Consider the following 19,660-nt stretch of genomic DNA (forward strand, 5'->3'; position numbering starts at 1 on the left):
TTTTTTTTTCTCTTTTTTTTTTTTTTTTTGCATGAAACAAGAATAAACCTTGAATGACAACATTGAAAAAATATACAATATATATATATAGAGTATCTGGGGAAGGTTGTGGGGGGGGAACCCCACTCTGAGCCTTGCGACTGGCTCCTCTGTCCACATTTCTGTTCTTTCCTCATCCTCACAGTGTGAACTGTGCCACTGTCAGGTGGAAGGGCCCCAACACGTGTGCCTAGAGAGCCAGATGAGGGGGTCAGTGAGTGTGGGGAATGTCCACAATGAGAATGGCAGAGGAGAAGGACCATGGGAGGCGGAAATGACCAACGAGGGAGGAGTGCATGTGTACACCGGGGGGAACGAAGAAGTTACAAGTGAGACGCCTCCTCCTTCCAGCCATGTCCAGGGGGAGATCCGTGGGACGGGTCTGAAGCTCCTAGTAGCGGTGAGAGCTGTCTCCTCTGCCCATGATGTGTCGGTCACCCGCGTCACTGCTGTCCAGGGAGTCGGGCGTCTCCGAGTCCGTGCTCTCCTCCTCCTCCTCCAGGCCCTCCCCAGCTCTGCCCTTGCCGCTCTCTGCTGCCCTCTCCTGGCAGCTCTCGTAGGACTGGGGACAGGAGACAGGGGTAAGGGAAGGCCCTAGCAACCCAGCCGCCCCCTGCCCCAGCCACTGGCTGCTCCTCACCTCCATGGGGTTGACGATGATGGTGAGGGCTGAGTCGTCCCAGAACATGTCACTCTCTTTGCCTCCAGTGCCGGTGTGCCCCCGCTCGACAGCTTCAGAGCCCTCCTGGCCCGCTCCGCGCCGGTGCAGGGAGTGGATGCGCAGGATGCCCAGGATCACCATGAGAGCGAGGAAGCCCACACACACCACAATGATGACAGTGGCAGCATTGGGGACCACTGTGGAAGAGGAGAAGCAGAAGGCATGGTCCAAGGCTGTCATAGAAACATGCATTTCCAACCTGACCTACAGGAATGGGTGGTCCTGGGCAGAGCTCAGGTTTTTGGTCTAGGCAGGCACATGTCCTGATTTTCTGCACCCCTGAGCACAGCCAGTTCCTGGCTTCAGCTGCTGCATTTTCTCTTGAAGCCTGCACAGTTTTGCAGTTGTCCAGGTGAAGGTGTCCTCTGTCATTAGCTCAGCCTGTAACTCTGCACACCTTTATCTACAGAATTCAGCAGAATACACTGCATGGCAGCCATTTGTATCCCTCTCCTGGGAGGGAGAAGAGTATGCTGGGGAGAGCCCCTGAGGGCACTGGGATGACTTTTGAAGTGCAGTGTTTCTGCAGTCAGTACAGAAAGGAGGCCAAGTCTGCTTTGCACAAGGCAGAGGTGAGGGCTATGATGGCCTCCTAACTACTGCCACGGTCAAAGCCTGGCTTCTCTACAAGAGAAAACTTGAAACTCAAGTAAAGCCTTCAAGCCCAACCTCTCACCTGTGTTGTAGGCCTAGGAGCTGAGCCTTGACTGCCCAGATAACCCCCTTCCCTGTAAAATCTATCCAGGCCCTCTGTGGATTTGTACTGGGTGGATCTACACAGCAGGGACAACTCTTCTGCCGTGCTCAGAGCTGGGGAAAGGGCTGGCAAAGGCTGGGCTTTGGTGCTGTCTAAGCACACACGTTGTCTGTCCCTGGAGGGGCTCAGTGCCAGCTGTGGGACTGGATCAGCAGCTGCAGGAAGCTGCAGCACAAGCTCGTGCCAGAGGTGCTTTCCATATTCCTTCCAACAGGGAAACAAAAGCAACTGCAGGGTCTCTGTAGCAGTTCTAGAGCTTTCACAGGCTAGGAGGAGCCAGCTGGGCTGCAGTCACGCTTGTGGCTGCCAAGACAGCCCAACAAATCTAATCTCTGGCTTTGAGGCTTTTCTCTCCTCTCGTTTGGGGCCAAGAATCTTCCTCGTGTCTGTGTGGTGCTAGCTCCTGTGTTTTTCTGCCTTGCTGACTACTACTGAGGCCCAGTTCTTGTCTTTTTTTAGCCCAGAGGCCGTCTTGATTCTCTTGGTTATCTCCTGCTGTTGAAGCTTCTTTCTGAAATTACATTTCCCAAGCCCACCCTCTGTGTGGTGCAGCACCAGCCTTGGCAGAGCCGGAGAGCGGCTGGACTCGATGGTCTTAGAGGGCTTTCCCAACTGAAACAGTTCTGTGATCCTCTGACTGAAATTGTATCAGCTTAGGGTTGTTCTTTTTAGACCTCAGGTGCAGACTTCAGACTGCTTCTACTTCAAGAGAACAACCCAGCAGAGGAGGAGGACTGTTGCACCAAGTTCTAAATCACAGTTTGACACAGGCTGCACTCCATTTGCTAATGGCGAATAGGACAGGACAGTCTGATGAGAATTCATTAACGGGGACACAAGGAAAATGCTACAGATCCTACCAGGATAATAGAAAATCAGCATCCTGACCTAAAGCAATAGCCCCAAAAGACAGTGTGACATACTTGGGCTGTTGTGGGTGCTTGCCAGACTGTGTCCAGACAGCTCTGGGGCTAAGTGATGGCCTCGGTGCACAAACTGCTGGGAACTCAGCATGTGGTTGGGATGAGCGGCTCGGTTCGTGTTGTGGAGGACATTCACCTGCAGACAGAACAGAGGGACTCAGCCCTGTGTTGGTGATACACTCTACACTGCATTGCTGCCCACCATGCTCTCCATGCATGCACCAGCACCTGTGTGCATGCATTGATCTGGTACCTCAACAGTGAACTCGTTGCTGGAGTAGCGTCCGTTCATCTCGGTGCAGGACAGGTGAAACTTCCTTTCGTAGAGAGCAGCCCCATGGTTGATGTGGTAAGAGACCTGGTGCAGGATTTCCTCATAGACTGCAATGCTCTCCACACCTGAGGTGAGAGAATTGCTGTGGGGTTAGAAGGCTCCTGCTTCAAACTTACCTGGCATCGTAACCCTGTAGCAGCTAGGAGCTAGAGAGGACTCCACGCAGTGCTGGGTTCATTAATTTTGAGAACAGAACAGTGCTGGACCAGTCCACAGCCTGTGAGATGTGCTGTCCCCAGGCACATCACACAAAATGCTGCTGCCACCTAACACCAAGCCCCAGGGAGTAAGTCAGGAGCGGTGACAATAAGCCTGGGTGAGAGCTCTGGCACTGTGTGTTGGAGGAGTCACCTCCCCAGGAAAGGGTTTGGGACTGGCAGAAGCCAGGAGTTCAACAAATGGTCCCATCTCAGAGCCTCACAAACTGCAGTCTCCCTGAGTGCTCCTCCCAGCCATGCCTGAGGCAGTGAGAGGTGTAACCAGACAGCCGTGGCCAAGGAGAGGACTCACCTGAGATGGTCAGGTAGGCAGAGGTGTTGACAAGCTCCAGGCCCCGCTGCTGCAGCACTGCCCCATCCAGGAGCAGATACTCCCTCTCTGGGTCCAAGTCATCTCCTACCAACGAGATCTCGCAGCCGTCCAGGTTGTGCACAATCTCATCTGACATTCGTGTGTCTGTCACTGAGAGGCAAAGAAGACAGGCCCAGAAAGCCAGGCACTGCTCAGTGAAGGCACAACAGACTGAGTGGTACCCCCTTAAAGTACTGATGGCTGGGCCTTCTCTGGCTAGCACTGCCTGTGAGTAAAGTCACTGCCAGTCTAATCATGTGTTGCAGAATCACAGAATGTTAGGGGTTGGAAGGGACCTCCAGAGATCATCCAGTCCAGCCCCCCTGCCAGACCTAGGGCAGGTCACACAGGAACACATCCAGGTGGGTTTTGAAAGCCTCCAGAGAGGGAGACTCTACAACCTCTCTGGGCAGCCTGTTCTAGGGCTCTGGCACCTTCACCATACAGAAGTGTCTCCTCATAGTGAGGTGGAACCTCCTGTGTTCCAGTTTGTACCTGTTGTTCCTCGTCCTATCACTGGACACCACCAAAAAGACCCTGGCCTCTTCATCTTGACACACACCCCTTAGATATTTACAGACTTTGGTAAGGTCCCCTCTCAGCCTTCTCCTCTCCAGACTGAACAGCCCCAGCTTTCTCAGTCTCTCTTCATAGCAGGGATGTTCACATCACCCAATCATCCTCATAGCTCTCTGTTGGACTCTCTCCAGCAGATCCCTGTTCTTTGTGAACTGGGGAACCCAAAACTGGACAAGGTATTGCAGGTGTGGCTGCAGCAGGGCACAGCAGAGGGGCAGAAGTCTGCCTGGTTCTCATTATTTATGCACATAACAAAGTAATTTCCTTTTGGAACAGCTGTTAGCAGGCTGGGCAGTGCTAACACAATCTGTCTGCCATGCATTCCCTGACCCTGGGTGCTTCTGAAAGCTCTCCCCTGTCTCAGCACTTCTGGTTACCATGGTTGAGATCTGATCTTTAAAATGACAACCACATTCAGTGACTAACTGCTTGCAGCATGGCTGAGACCAACCTGCTCTTTGTGTCAAGAAACTCAGCACCGTATGAGAGGTAAAGCTGCTAAGCAGAAAACTACAAGCAATTAGCAGGAGATAGGAAAGAAGTGAAAGGCCACTTAGAGCACAGAGTGCAGAGAAATCATCTGAGGATGATGGAGAGAAACTGATACACATTGCAGAGTGTGAGGAATCTGACTGGGGAATTCACAGAAATGGCTGAGGGAAGAAGGGATGGGAGGTGGAAGTAAGGAAAGCAGGAGAAGGAAGCAGGAAGAGACCAAGTACAGGAGTGGAGAAGCTACCAGGCAGGGCATCCATTCAGTGCTGGGGTTAATAAAGGGAAGTGTAAGGGAAGTGTAGAAGGGATTAGGGATGAGCAGCCTGGGAAAAAAAGGAGTAGAGAGGGAGGCAAAGAAAGTGGGTGGAGAGCAAAGAACAGGGAGGAGCCGGGAGGGCTAAGAGGCGATTAGCCTACATGCTGCCAGACAGTGTGCCCTGCTCCTGCACTTGGGAGTCTGCTCCTTCAGGTAATGAGAGGCTCTGCTGTCTCTGCAGGACAGCAACTCATGGAGGTCTTCCCAGTTTGTTTCCTGCACCTCCCCCAGTAATCCACTCACCGGTACTGTGCCAGTTCTCATCCTTCTTGGCCTCCACCTGGTGAGAAATAGAGCAAGTAATCTGGAGGTTGGGGAAGAGGGGGACTCCATCAGGAGCCTCCAAGTCTGAAGCAGGATGAGCAAAGTGGGTATTGCCACTCAACAGGATCTGGGGCGCATCAGGCTGTAGCACCACAACATAACCTTCCACATCAGGAATGGAGACACAGGACTCCTCACTGAAACACCTGAAGGAGAGCAGAAGAAAGCATCAGCTGTCCTAAGCTCTCACCAGCAACTCTGTAACAGAAACACTTCCTGCCCACTGTAGGAAACCACCTTTTTCTGGTGGTCTTCCTGCAGCTTCCCTATAGCCTGCTCTGCAAGACAGAGGGGTGGTAGGAATGACAGCACTGGGTCACACTCACACAGCACAGCCCCCACGTCTGAGACACCCTGAGTGAAGGTGGAAGTTCTGCTACCTGCACAGAGCCCAGGCTTACACCACTCACTTAGATACTTCAGTATGTACTCTCAGGATGACTTTTACCCTTTCTGAAGCCATCAGTTAGAGCTAGAACACGAGGTGAGGCAGTGCCACTTCAGTCAGAGGAAAGATAACGGCCCTGCTGGAGCTAGCCAGCGGTGCTGCTTTGTGCACTCACTTGACGGCGGTGGTGAGCCTGAGCGGCCGGACGCCAGGGGTAGCGAAGCGCAGGGAGTTCATGTAGGCCACATGCTGGATGGCATGGTTGAAGGTTTCCACATCATCACCTTCCAGGGTGAGCTGGGACTGAGAGGGGTTCACATGTACCTGCAGGAGGAAGAGAAGAAAACCCTTAGGGTTCTTTGGCAAATCCCAGAGTTCAGGCTAAGAGAGACACAGAGGAGAAAGGTGGGGAGTTGTCTGAGGTGGGGGAGCAGGCAAAGTTCTGGGAAGCAAGGCCAGGGAGGAGAGTGGAGGAGACCCATGCAAGCTGGGCAGGTGGGCATACCTTCATCCCTTTGCCCAGACTGTCGAAGTCACTGTAATCAAGCCCCTCACGGCAGGCATACAGGCATTCAATAACCTCCCGGCTCTCCAAGCTACCAGGGCGCACAGTGAAGCCAGCCAAGTAACCATGGAAGTAGTGGTGGATCGACAGAGGATCTCCTGAGGGAAACATGGGAGGTGGGGGGTGTGAGACACGGCGAGGAGACAGCAAAGCCAACAGCAGCAGCAGTGGGAGAGATGTCACAGATGTTGGGGGAAGCGGAGAGACACAGGTGTGTGCCACATGGAAAGGACAAGACAACAGAGGGACATACAGATGCTGAGGGAGGCAGGGAGAGACAGAGGGGTGCACAGGACGTGGGAAAACCAAGGCAAGAAGAAGAGAGGGTGTGCTGAAGTGAGGATAGGACAGTTTGTTTAATTTCATATGTGAAAAAGAGAAAACCAGACCAACAGAGAGCAGGGCAGCCAAGGGGGGGTAGCATAGAGAAGGTTCTGCCAAACGGCTGAATGCCAGATGGAAACAATTTCTTGTCCCCTTCCCACTCTGCTTCCTGTGAGGGCTTTTAGAAGAAACTCCACATTCCATAGTTAGGGATGAGGTGACATCTCCTGATGTCTCTAGTGGCTATTGTGTTCTTCAGAGATCAACTTTCAACAGGCACAGGGACTCTTTCTCCACATGAAAAGCATACTCCAGCTCCCAAAGCAGGCCCTAGGCCTCCTATCAGCCTTTTCATGCTCCACAGGTACCAAGTAACAAGAGTTTTCCTACCAGTATGGTGGGAAGTAGCAGGACAGGACTGGGGGAGGTGTATGTGGAAAACACCATGCAAGAGGTGGTAGCCATGCCCAGTGAGGAGGAGAGCCATCTTCTTTCTTCTCCCTACCTTGTACAGCATCAGTGAAGTTCTCATTTCCCTTTGTTGTCTCTTTGTTTTTCTCATCTGCAAACAGAGAACATCCAGAGAAGCAATGAGGCACTGGAGGGGGCCAGGCACAAATCTCTTTGAGTGCCTGTGCTGGCCAGGTCAGAACAGCTCTGCAGTCATGTGCACCCCTCACCCCCAGAGACAGCACACTGCAGGCAAAAGGGGGCATGGCTGACATCCTGAAGGGGATGGTGACTGTCAGATGAGTAACTGATCCAAGGGACAAAGCAGGGTCTCCTTCCTTTTCCAGTGAGATCTGTTTTGGGAATTAGCTGATTCCCATTTATGGAACATAGTCCTAGCCATGTTTGCAACAAGCCATGTTCTAACCACTCCTTTGAAACTCAGATGGCTCTAGAAGAGTGTCCTGAGCTGATTAGTATTTGTTGGTTGCAAAAGGCCAATCACAGAATGGCTCAGGTCGGAAGGGACCTCAGAGATCATTTACTCTAACCCCACTGCCATGGGCAGGGACACCTCTCAACTAGGCTGCTCAAGGCCTCATCCAGCCTGGCCCTGAACACCCCCAGACAGGAGGCATCCAGGACCTCTGTGGGCAACCTCTTCCAGAGTCTCACCACCCTTGTACTGAAGAAGTTCTTCCTAAGATCCAGTCTAACCCTCCTCTCCTTCAGCTTCAAACCATTTCCCCTTCTCCTGTCTCTAGACACCCTCATGAAAAGTCCCCCTGCAGCCTTCCTGTAGGATCCCTTCAGATACTGGCAGGCAGCTCTAAGGTCCCCCTGGAGTCTTCTCTTCTCCAGGCTGAACAACCCCAGCTCCCTCAGCCTGCCCTCTTAGCAGAGGTGTTCCAGCCCTTGGATTATCTTTGTGGCCTTTCTCTGGACTTGCTCCAACAGCTCTGTGGGAAGACAAGTCAAGATTTGAGCTTGCTAGGAAGTTCCATGGGAGCAAAGGCAAGCAGCAGGCAAATTCCTTCACTTCTGTCTTGCTTCAGAAGAACTGAAAGGCCTGAGGTATACAGCCTCACGTCTCCACAGCACAGATTTCAATCTGGTAGCAGCTTAACCATGTTCCTAACTATGTCCTCCAACCCAGTTCCTCTACAGAATGATTTGCAACTTCTTCATATAGCCTACAGGAATCACCATCAATACAACCAGCAGCACACGGAGTTCCACCTGACACCTTGATAAAAACACCAGCACCTGAATGGGGCACAGAGTGTCCACTCTGCTCTACCTGCAAGCTGGTTATGCACTGCATGTTCTACAGTTGTTGTCCAGCCAGGTGCCAATGACACTTGGCCCTGAGCTGTTACTGCTGTGGGCTGCTGGCTTGGCCTGTGAGGAAGGGAGAGGCCACCCTGGGTTTGGTGCTAAGGAGGAAAGATGGCTGCAAAGTGGTTTACATCACTTCATATTGTGTGTGGGTTCTTTCACCTCTTCTGGCTCTCCCTCCACTTCCTTGTTCCCCACTGCCAAGATCCAGGGAGTGGCACTCACCGGTCCAGCAGGCTCCAATCATCAGCAGGGGTTCCTGCCGTGGAGGGTGAATGAGGCCATTGTCATGGATGAGGGCAGGGTCATAAGAGACACCATCCACATAGAGCGTGACGGTGGGGAACTCCAGGTTCAGGGCGTAGTGGTGCCATTCATCATCGCAGACCTGTGCCACACAGCAGAGGAAGGGCTCAGCAAAGGAGTGAAGGAGAAGGGACATGGAGAAGCAGCAAAAGTTTCCTCACCTGCTCAAGCTTCCAGAGGAATTTCACAGGCCTTGCACTTTCCAGCAGCGGCCAGTAGAGGAAAGCAATCCGGCAGCCATGCACAGCCAGGGAGTAGTGGGAATAGCCATCCTCTGCCAAGGACAAGCACAGGAGTCAGGGCTCACACACAGCAGTGTCACTAGCCAGGGCTCAGAGGCACGTCCTGCCTGCATGGCTGCCACTCAGCAAGGCCTGCTCACAGCAGGCTTGGCTGCTCCCACAACAAGCAACACCTGAAAAAGCTGTGCTGCTACAGAGGGACCTCTGGCCAGGTCTGGCTCTGGAAGGCAGGAGATTTGCCCCTGCTAATGAGTTAAGAGGCAGAAATGTGCCCACAGCAGGAGAAGAGCCTCACCACTCTGCAGTGTGCTGCAGATGACCGTCTCCTCTTCCCGCCTGCCCTTGCTGGGCACCACGGCGTGCTTCATCCACACAGACAAGGTGAAATGGTCACTCAGCCCAGCCTGGGCACCCAGCCCGGTCACCACTGGCACCTGGGCAGCCTGGCTGCCGTTGAACCAGTAGATGAGGCTGCTGTCCTGGCTGTAGTGCACCGAGAGCCGTGCCGTCCAGTTGGCCGTGGGGCTAGGCACCGGCAGCAGGTCAATCTCTCCTGGGGCAGCACCTGCCCAAGAAGGGAAGAGTTAAGAATGTCAGCAGAAGAGCACAAGGAGACTGAGAACTGGGGAACAGATCAAGAGGGCTCATTGTAACATCCCAGAGCACAGGGAGAGGCCTATAAGCCTTCTTCTCTCCGAAGAAGGATGGTGACTTTTCCATCTGTGCCTCATGAGGGAATTCCCACAGACTCAGTACTGGGGCAGCACACAGAAACCTCTTGCCCAGCAAGGAAAGCATAGGGAACCCCTTATAGATACAGGCAGGGTGCCCACTGCCCCTCAAGGCAGCATGCAAGCTAGGGTTTCTTCCAGCCCTACTGACCACAGCAGCGGTGCAGAATGTGTCCCCGGCACCTCTGCTGTGTGACGGGACACAGAGCTACCCCTGGGAAACCTGGCAAGGGAAGGAGCAGGCTGCTGTGCCACAGCTGCCCTAGGCCCAGGACAGAACCAATTCACCACAGAGTTTGCGCAGCGACTTCTCGGAGTAGTTGTCACGGTCGCAGCCCTTGGCCACGTGGTTTGTCTGCAGCTCCACCGTGGCCTGGATGTTCCACAGGGGCTCGTCACAGGTCTCCAGGTGAATGCTGGGGAAGAGTGCCAGGCTGCCTGCACCTGGAGTGTACTCAATCCTCTTGTTCCAGCCTGAGAAAGAGTTACAGAGAAAAGTTAGGGCTTGTCAGAGACCCAAGGACAGAGTATTTCTCACATACAAGTGGCATCCATGAGCTAGCCCAGAAACAGAGATCTTTGGCCCTGTCCATGTTGAAAAGACAACTTTTGCAGATGGCATCAGTGCAAGGGAAGACTTCCAGGAAGGACAGAGTCTAAGTTCTCATCTTCTACAGCTAGTACCAGCATAGCATTACACCTTGGATTGTCAGCCTCTCTTAATCAGGCAGAGTAAATATTTAGCTGTGTTGATATCCTCTTCATTCCAATAACTAAGGTGAAGCTTTAGGCAGATACCAGCTCTGGAAAAGCCAAACATCCTCCAGATGAGGATGTTTCCAGCTCTGAAGCTCTCAGCAGAGGAAGGACATGGACCTGATGGAGAGGGTCCAGAGGAGGACCCACAAGATGATTAGGGGGCCAGAGCAGCTCTGCTATGGGGACAGGGTGAGGGAGTTGGGGCTGTTCAGTCTGGAGAAGAGAAGGCTCCAGGCAGATCTAATAGCAGCCTTCCCATACCTGAAGGATACCTGAAGGGGGCTACAAGAAGGCTACATAGGAACTGTTTGCAAAGGCCTGCAGGGACAGAAAGAGGGGCAATGGTTTGGAGTGAGAGAAGAGCAGATTTAGATTGAATGTTAGGTACAAGCTCTGCACCATGAGGGTGGTGGAACACTGCAGCAGGTTGCCCAGGGAGGTAGTTGAGGCCCCATGCCTGGAGATACTCAAGGTCAGGCTGACAAGGCTCTGAGCAATCTGATCTAGTGGAGGATGTCCCTGCTGCCTGCAGGGGTGTTGGACTGGATGACCTTTGGAGGTCCCTTCTGTGATCAGCCCCAAAATCAATCTACATCAAATACAGTCTGTGAGCCTTAGTAGTTCACATTAATCCAAGGAATGATTTTCCAAAGCTGGCATTGCCTTTCTGTGGCTCTGCAACAGACTTAGATGTCTGCTGCATCCCCCTAGATGGGGGCTGATGGGTTAGGGCCAAGGCTGAACCATGGCATACAGTTTTATAGATGTACATATAAACATCTGCAATGAGTAAAACTGCTTCAGCAAAAGCAAAGGGAAAACCTAACTGAGTTTAGAGGTTTCATACCCTGCCAGCTGGGCTTGCAGGTGGGTTTCACCTGGATTTCCACTTCAGCATCATTAGAAGACCGCTTCTTTCCACAGTCATAGGCTGTCACTGTGAATTTGTAGAGACGATCTCCACTGTACTGCAGCTTCTCTGTGTTCTCAATGTTCCCTGGGTAGCAAAGTAAAGAGATGAAGGGAGAAAGTCTCCTCAAAGACACTCCTTCTAGAAATCACTCTCATTTCTCATCATCCCCCCCACAAAACAGTGGAGGCCCCTCTAGCCAGTGCCACGCTGCAGTGGCACAAAATGGCTGCTTTGTGCCTGCACCAGGAGACAGAGGTCAGCAGTGCTCCAAGACTCACACAGCACAGCTCTGCTGGCAAATGGGCCTGGCAGAGGGAGAGCAAAGCAGGAGTGGGGGAGTGCCATGGGAGGTGTGGACTCTTACCATCGTTGTCAATCAGGAAGGGAATGTTGGGGGTCAAGATCTCGTAGTAGCATATCTGGCTGTACTGCGGGGAGCAGTCTCCATCGATGGCCTCCACGCGCAAGATGCGGTCGTAGAGCTTGCCCTCCGTCACTGCCACGTGGTACAGCTTCTCCAGGAAGACAGGAGCGAACTCGTTGACATCATTCACCCGAACGTGCACGGTGGCCCTGGTGCAGGCAAACAGCACTGTAGCTGATCAGCTGGCTAGGAGCCACCGCCTCAGCGTCAGGCTGCCTGCACCACTCTGACTTCCGGCTGCTAAAAGCAGGGACCAGGACTGCCGCCTTGGTTTCAGCGCAGCGAAGGGGGCACACAGGAGCTGGGACAGTGGTTTCCCACTCCAGAGAAAGAGCAAAAGGAATGATGATGCAATCTAGACCTCCTGCCTATATGCAGCACCATAAAATACTACCCTCAGACACAACTGTCAAGTAGCCCCAATTTCTAATGTGTTCACTCATGCCACCTGGTCAGGGGCTCTTACTAACACACCGAGTCCTACAATTAAGGCTAGATAAACACACTTCTGGCTGAAGGAAGCGTTCCCCCAGCGATTTTCAGCTGTGTTTCTGTGACAGGTTACATTTTCTAACACACAGCAATGACTGCATGGACTTACTTGTGTGACTTCTTGGTATTTGCTCCATCAGGCCCCTCTCCACAATCGTAGGCCTGGATGGTGAATGTGTGCTCCTTATGTGCTTCACAATCCACTGGTTCCTTGGCTCGGATCAGCCCCTCACCTGTAGCTTTGTCCAGGATCACAGCTTCAAAAGGTACCCCTGCCCCATGGATCCTGAAGCCACAGATTTCACCTGGTACCCAAAAAGGCAGAGGGAAGGGGGAGAAAGAATCATAGAATGGTTTGGGTTGGAAGGGACCTTAAATAAAGTTCCAACCCTCTTCCATGGGCAGGAACACCTCCTACTAGACCAGGTTGCACAAGGCCCCATCCAACCTGGCAGAAAGGGACTGAGGAGAGCACATTATGCCCCTTTGCTTCCCTATTCCATATTTTCTTCCTTCCTAACTTACAGTCTCCTTTCTCCCTCATTATCCCCTCTCATTTCCAGCAATTTTTCATTCCTTAAGGAGCTTCTCCTGACACCTCTGCTGTAGGTTGCCCTCTGCTGGAAACTGTTCCCACGACAAGGAGTCTTGACCAGCATCAAGAAAGATTCGAGGTTAAAAGGCTCAGGCTAGATCTGTTCATGCTACACTGATGCTGTACTGAGAGAGCACGTTAGTGTTCCTCTGCATCTCTCAGAGAGGCAAAACAGGCCATATATTGCAGATAGACAACCATAATGTCTTACCCACCCACACATGCAGGATGTACATGACACTGCAGATAGGGTCACCTAAATCCTAAAGTTCAGCTCACAGGGACCACTTTTCCTCTCTCAAGGCTGAGAGAGGATGCACAAGGGAGCTCCAGGCATGGCCTAGGCAAGCACCAGGCATCCAACCCTCATAAAGCCTCACCTGTAGCATCAGGGATTTGTGCTTCCTGTGAGGGAAGGCAGCACTGCCAGTGAAGTGTGCCCTACCAGCCTTCTCCAGAGCTCACAGACACAGAGCTGTGCATGTGAGCGTTGGAAATAGCAAAGCTGCGTCAAAAAGTGGCTGGCTCCACCCTCGCTTTCTCTCTCTAAGGGAAACAGCTCACAGCATCCTAAATCAAGCTGTGCCTGAGCTGCCTCTGGACTTCATTGGGGACCTGCTTTGGAACAAGGTCTGGAGGGGATCATTTCCTGGAGAGAGATGGAATCCAGCACAGCAGGAGCTGTGGTGGTTTTAGGCTGTACCTTGAAAATTTTCCACGGGTCTTGAGCAAAAGTGGTAGAAGGTAAATAAATTACCATTGGATGTAAAAAGGAAAATAATGACAAGTTCTAAATAATCCCTTTGGACAGATGTCAAACATAAGGCTGGTAATATAAACCAACTTTCTCCTCTTTTCAGCTTCCTTGACCTGGCAGATACTAACTGGTGCTCCTGCTGGCTTTGCTGACCTTGAATGCATTCTTGCTGTGGTTAAGTACTAACATCAACTCTCTGCTCTTTCTCTTGTCCAGTGTACAGAGGGGAGGGATTGGAGCAGGGAGGGGGAAGCTATTAGTAGCCCCCTGGTTTTGTCCAGGGGGGTTCTTGTGTTGTTTATAAATTGTATATAGCTGTAAGTATTGTATATTTTGTACATATTCATTGCATTCCGTATTTGAATTGTAGTTTTGCTCGTAAATATAGCTTCATTCATGGCACTTGGTGCCATGGTTTAGCAGGCATGAGGTCTTGGGTGACAGGTTGGACTTGATGATCTTTGAGGTCTTTTCCAACCTTGTTGATTCTATGATTCTATGATTCATTTGCTTTCTAACTGAGCTGGTCTGGCAATTTTATGTCGGGGGGGTAATTTCAATCCACCGCAGGTCCCCTTGTCCCTGGCTCTGCACCAGGCTGTCCCTGCAGTGCCCTGCCCAGCGCGGTGCCCCCTTACCTGCGTAGCGCAGCGGGGCGTCCTTGTCCAGCGCAAAGAGCGGGGGGTTGAGCAGCACCGTGTTGTCATTCTCCATGATGATGCCCTGGTACTCGGCTTCGATCCAGGGTTTGTGCTTGTTTGCTGAAGTGGGTTTGGGGTAAGGGATGGAGCACAAGAGCGCATTAAGTGGCAGCGGCAGATTTGGTAGGCAAACAGCAGAGTATCTCCCAGTGCCGGTAACCAACCACCCCTCCCCACTTTCTTCCCTGGAAATAAAGAGGTCTATAGAAGGCTGGGAGGAAGAAGTTCTTTTTCTTTACTTTGACATGGCTCTTGGGAGACCTCGTCAGAAACAATGTGTTCCTTCTGGCCTCGTTCCTCTATTATTAGAAATATGTGGAGAGGTACCTGGGTGCCCAGGAAAGCTGGAGTTGTTGTGAAACATGAAATCAAGAGGCAGAGGTAGCCTGATTCTGGAGACAGGTTACAAATGCTGAAATATTTAGCTCACTGAAGCCATAATTAAGGAATTCAGGATGCACCTTCCCTTGGCATGTGCCCAGAAGACAAGTCTCACATGCAGCCGTTATCACTTATGGCTTGCATCCCCTGGACTAAGGCCCAGGATCTACACATACCCAGGCACACTTTCAGTCAGCCATCCTACATGTCTAACAAGCTACTCGGAGTCCCTTACTCCTCCTTTCCCCACTCCATGGTGAGCACCATATTCCTTTGGCCCCTTCTTGATAATCCCGTTGGCTGGAGCCCAGCCAGGCTTGGCGTGGAGGCAGCAGCCAGCAGGAGGCTCTGAAAAATGTCACAGGCCCAGAAATAGCAAATTAATCTTTATCACAGAGGCTCTGGGGCAGGGAAAGGGAGAAATAAAGGGGGGGGAGGGAAGGGGGAGGGGAGGAGAGTAAGAAGAAAAATCATTACAAATTAAAAACCCCTCCCCCATGCCCATCCCTTCCAAATGGGCCTCAGAGATTATATTACATGGCCTAGTTACAATCCCCATTCTCCAATAATCCCCCACTCTCCCACCCCTCGGAGGCCAAGGGTTATTAGAACTGAGCACAGCATGGCTGGGAGCTGGTTGGGAGCTGGATACAGAGCTCTTGCCCTCAGAGCAGCTATTAACACTGTGTGAATTCATCCTCTGCAGCACAGGACCCTCTGAAACCATCCTAGCATGGCACAAGGCATTGACTCAAAAGGGATGGAATCCCTTCGCAGTCAAGCACTTCTGCAAGTCAAGGCTGAGGGATGCTGCAGGAGCCCAGGAGTGGGCCAGAAGAAGGGGCAACAGGTTCAGGTGGGAATGCAGGACAGGGCAGGGCAGGGCAGGCAGACACAGCCTGGTGTGCAGCAAAGAGCACTGGCTGGCATTCCTCCCTCAGCGTGCGGGTTAAGATTACAAAGCACTGCGTAGGAGAGCCATAGAAACACCCACCCTGCTCAGTATGCAGGTGGAATCCTCTCTCTGTGCAAGTGCCCACGGTTCACCCCACCCCTCCACTGCCCCCACCAGATTCCACTCTGTGATGGCTCCCATCCATGCGCCACACCACCAAGATGGCAATCCACAGCTACAAAAGCCAAAGGTGCCCCGTTGCTGGGGTAACAAGCTGGTGGGAGAGAGAGAAATCCTTCACCGCATCCACCTGCAACTTGGGAATCACCAGTCTGATTTCTCAGGAAATGAGTTCCTGGAGATTCAGAGAAATATTTTGGGGATATTTTTAGGCTAGAGACTCCTACCAGCTTCAAGAAAGCTCACGTAAATCTAAAAGAATTTGCCAAAGATGGGCAGAGCATTAAATTCAGGGAGGAGAAAGATGCAGGGTGTGAGGGGCCTTGCCTCACCGCCAGGCCCCTTGTCAGCAGAGCAGGACAAATAAATGCCCCTGCCAAAGTTAGCAGATGCAGAGCTCTGTGCTGCACCCACCCTGTCGCCCTACCTTGGCTGAAGCCCAGAGAGCACCCTGAGCTGCCATATTCCCTGATAACCCCAAGCCCCTTGCACGTCTCAAGATTCTCTCACCCCATCAAATTCTTGACGCACTGGCTCCCCTCCGATGAATTTCTCACGTCTGTCTCTGCAGCCACAGCTCTGGAAACCTACATCTTTCTCTATGGCTCTACATGCTAAAAGGACATCTGCATTCAGCACGGTGCCGCTGCAGCACCAGGGGTTGGGTTTTTTTCATATATTTAGCACATAAATACCAATTTCTGTAAGCAATCTGCATCATTAGCACAGAAGCGCACAGTAATTCCTATTGATGGGTTGCGGATGGATGGACTAGAATAGGAAGATGGAGAGAGGGGATGGTGTTTTGGACACTACAGAGGTCTGTGAAGGAGCAGCACAGTCTCTCTGAGGATGGGAAGGAAAGCAGATTTTAACTGCAACAAAAGCAAGGCAAGTGGGTGGGAAAGGGGAAAACGCGAGGGGAATGCTTGAAGGGAAGGGTGGGGAGGGGGAAAAAAAAAAAAAAAGCGATGGCAGGGGACAGATGGAGAAGGGGAGAAGGGATGGGCTGAAGGCGTCTAAAAAGGGTAAAGGGAGCCAGAGCCGCCGTGCAGCCACGGAGATGCCCTGACAAAACCGTACCAGCCGAAAGCAGCGCGCAGCCGGCGGGACCACCGCCGCGGCGGTGGCGGATGGATGTGCCGCGCTCAACCTGTCCCTCGGCCCCGCCGTCTCCCGGGACCGTGCCCGCGGCGCGCCACTGCTCACCTTTGTTGGAGGCGCCGGCGGGAAGCGAGACACAGAAGCAGAGGAGAGGCAGGAGGACGGCAGCGGGGGACCGAGGGTCGCCCATCGCGGCGGCGCGTCCCAGCCCGCCTGGGGCTGCTGGACAGCGGCGGGCAGGCTCGGCCCTCCCCGGCGCACGCCCTCGCTCCCGCGGCAGCGGCACCCCCGACAGCCCGGCACCTTGGCTGTCTCCGCCCGGCTCCGCGACACGCCCGGTCCCGCCCCGCCACTGCAGCATGACGTCACGGGCGCGGCGGGCACGGGGCAGCCAATGCGAGGGGCGGGCGCGCCAGGTGCTGCGGAGGGGCTTGGCAGAGCCTCCTCACTGCAATCCGGACGGGGCACGGAGAGGGGCGAGGGCTGAGGGCAACGCTTCAAAATTGGCGTCTGGGATTGCAGGGGGTCGTGGGAGGCACGGGCCCGGGCGGGCTGGGGAAAGCTTGTGGGGTGGCTGCCGCGGCGGGAGACTACATTCGGAGCCCGCCGCCCACCTTCCGCGGGCTCGGCGGGGTGCACCTGGCAGGGTGCAGCTGCCCGCAGCCTGCCGCCCGCAGCCTGCCGCCGCGTCTCCTCGGCGGTGCGGCCGGGGCACTGCTCTGAGCAAGCTGGCAGCCACCGGCGCTTAACGGCGTAAGAAGAGGTCGGTGCCGGGGAAGAAGGGCCGTGCCGCTGGTTGGCAGCCGAGAGTTTACCAAGAGCAGCCCCCGAAGAGGGCGGAGGGTGGGGAAGTGAGCAACCTCTCTCACGTCCTCCCCCGGCCGGGGCGGGGATGCTGGATGCAGGGTCAGGCCCGGCCTTTTCCGCGCCCCCCGGGGCAGGGACTCTTACAGCAGCGGGGCGGCCGGGAGCCCGCCTGCCCCACAGAGCTCGCTGCACCGTGAGAGCAGGACCGGCGCCCCCGGCGAGCGAGCTTTGTCCCGACTCTGTCCCCATCCCGCTCCTTGCTCTCGTTTCTCCTCATCGTCCCTCTGTCCTGAGATGCCTCCCAACCTCACTGGCTACTACCGCTTCGTCTCCCAGGAGAACATGGATAATTACCTGCGTGCTTTAGGTAACTCCACCCCCCTCATCCTGCTCTTTCTCCTACTCTGATCCCTTCTGTTTCCCAAAACGTCAGAAGTTAGGAAGGGGGTTGGGAACTCTCTGGACCTTCTCTCTGTGGCGGTCACTTTTGCGCTTGTGGTGGGAGTAGGGAGGAGGTATCACGGCTGAGGCTCCCTGGCTGAGAGAGTGGAGGAGCTCCGTGGGAACGCTGGTAGAGGAGGGGCCCGGTTCATCCCCAGGTCTCCCTCCCTTTCGCCCTCCAGATATCAACGTGGTCCTGCGAAAACTGGTTTGCCTCCTGAAACCCGACAAAGAGATCATCCACACAGGAGATCATATGGTCATCCGCACCATCACCTCTCTGCGGGACTACGTGATGGATTTTGACCTGGGAGTCCAGTTTGAGGAAAACCTGGAGCCTGTGGACGGGCGGAAGTGCCAGGTGAGAAGCCCAAGCAGGGCGGGTTGGCAGCAGACTGGGGTGGATTAAGAGTTGAGAGACCAGCTGAGAGCCCAGCCCAGAGCTGGTGTGCCTCTGCAAGTCTAGGAATAAGTAGTTCTACAAGTAAATCAGTCAGCAAAGGGGAAGAGCACCAAGCAGACAGGAACTCAGTGTTTTGGAGTCCAGAGGGTACTGTCCTCCGGAGCAGAGCCCTGGAAAGACACAATGTTCACCCACTAGAGTGCTCAGTTGCACTTGGAATCCAGTGGGTCATTCACCTACCACAAAGCATCCGTCCCAGGGAGCCACCAAAGAGACACCAGATCAGGGACTGCATTTGAAAGTGTACCTGAAAGAAACAGGGTCACTGTTGGAAAGCTGCATTGCCAGGTTTTGGGACATTTCCTCCTTTTTTCACTTTTCTTTTTTCTTCCCAGACAACTGTCTCCTGGGAGGGGGATCAGCTGGTGTGTGAGCAGCTGGGAGAGAAGAGGAACCGAGGCTGGAGGCACTGGCTGGAGGGGGACCGGCTGCATCTGGTGAGGAGGGGTCCAGTCCAGCTCGCTAAATCCCATCACAGCAGGCAGCAGGGGTGGGGACACAAAACACACAGTGCCGGGCTCTGAACCGCGGCAGCTTCCTTCCAGCTCCTCTCAGACCAGTCCCGGCTCAGTGGGAGCTGCCACTATTTGATACAAACATCCGTGCCCAGCGTTTAAAAGTTAACACGGCTTACCAGGGGCAGCGGCCCTGCCCTGGAGTCTGATGCGCGGCAGCCGTGGGAGGGCCGGGAGGGGCTCGCAGCAGCCTGCGAGGCTCCAGCTCACCCCGGGAGGGCAGGCGGGGCTGCGGTGGCGGCAGATGGGACTTGGCGAGAGCAGCCAACCTAAACTCCTCTTTCGACCTTTCCCCAGCGCATGACTGCTGAAGATGAGGTCTGTGTTCAGGTTTTCCAGAAAGTGAAGTGAGCTCTCGTCCCACACGGACGCCTGGAGGGAGCCCAGTGCCAGCTGCCCCGGATTAAAAGCAAACAGGAGCCGAGCGCGCCGAGCCCACCCGTGGCAGCGTCTTTTCTTGATAGCACCGCAGCCGGTGGGGGTGGAACGGGACGGGAGGCACGGCCGGCAGGCCCGGGCTGTGAGGAGGGGCCATGGGGGGCCCGGGGCGGGTGATGAGCCGGAAGCGGCACGGAGGGGTCCTTTCAGAATAAGAGCTGGGGAAGGTGTGGGGGTCCTGCGGCAGAGGGCAAGGATGGCTGAGGCCTGCCCTTTTTCTGCAGCCACCGACACCAGACGTCTTCTCCCGTCCCCTGGGCATGCCATGATCTTCTCAGGATCCCAGGATGCTTGAGCAGGATGGGTGGAAAGCAGGACTTGACCTTCGGAGTCAAGGATTTTTAGGTAATGGTGTGCAATCTGAGGGCTGGGGCAAGGGAACTAGGCTCCTGC

At 54.0% G+C, this 19,660-nt stretch overlaps 2 protein-coding genes across 2 annotated transcripts; one reads left to right on the forward strand and one right to left on the reverse strand.

Annotated features, from left to right (window-relative positions):
• On the reverse strand, positions 1–16,979 carry CLSTN3 (calsyntenin 3). Its single transcript, XM_054168168.1, has 18 exons — positions 16,709–16,979; positions 13,981–14,103; positions 12,100–12,295; positions 11,439–11,647; positions 11,009–11,158; positions 9,691–9,876; positions 8,967–9,236; positions 8,591–8,703; positions 8,349–8,511; positions 6,841–6,897; positions 5,952–6,109; positions 5,622–5,770; positions 4,978–5,204; positions 3,285–3,455; positions 2,694–2,839; positions 2,441–2,576; positions 680–897; positions 1–601 (listed from the first exon to the last, which is right to left on the reverse strand). Exons 1-18 carry the CDS (start codon positions 16,962–16,964, stop codon positions 431–433), a joined length of 3,099 nt encoding a protein of 1,032 aa, XP_054024143.1. The 5' UTR covers positions 16,965–16,979; the 3' UTR covers positions 1–430.
• Positions 16,980–17,477: 498 nt separating this feature from the next.
• RBP5 (retinol binding protein 5) lies at positions 17,478–19,281 on the forward strand. Its single transcript, XM_009899621.2, has 4 exons — positions 17,478–17,777; positions 18,034–18,212; positions 18,650–18,751; positions 19,127–19,281. Exons 1-4 carry the CDS (start codon positions 17,705–17,707, stop codon positions 19,178–19,180), a joined length of 408 nt encoding a protein of 135 aa, XP_009897923.1. The 5' UTR covers positions 17,478–17,704; the 3' UTR covers positions 19,181–19,281.
• Positions 19,282–19,660: the final 379 nt, after the last annotated feature.

The sequence above is a fragment of the Dryobates pubescens genome, chromosome 15, assembly GCF_014839835.1.
Source record: "Dryobates pubescens isolate bDryPub1 chromosome 15, bDryPub1.pri, whole genome shotgun sequence".
NCBI lineage: Eukaryota > Metazoa > Chordata > Aves > Piciformes > Picidae > Dryobates > Dryobates pubescens.

Bases quoted from the DNA above. Each gene is read 5' to 3' on its own strand.
- RBP5 (XM_009899621.2), top strand. From the start codon at position 17,705: ATGCCTCCCAACCTCACTGGCTACTACCGCTTCGTCTCCCAGGAGAAC. The intron at 17,778-18,033 runs GTAACTCCACCC...TTCGCCCTCCAG, and splicing joins TAATTACCTGCGTGCTTTAG to ATATCAACGTGGTCCTGCGA. The intron at 18,752-19,126 runs GTGAGGAGGGGT...ACCTTTCCCCAG, and splicing joins AGGGGGACCGGCTGCATCTG to CGCATGACTGCTGAAGATGA.
- CLSTN3 (XM_054168168.1), bottom strand. From the start codon at position 16,964: ATGCTGCAGTGGCGGGGCGGGACCGGGCGTGTCGCGGAGCCGGGCGGA. The intron at 8,512-8,590 runs GTGAGGAAACTT...TGTGTGGCACAG, and splicing joins TCCTCTGGAAGCTTGAGCAG to GTCTGCGATGATGAATGGCA. The intron at 5,771-5,951 runs GTATGCCCACCT...TTCCTCCTGCAG, and splicing joins GTCTGGGCAAAGGGATGAAG to GTACATGTGAACCCCTCTCA.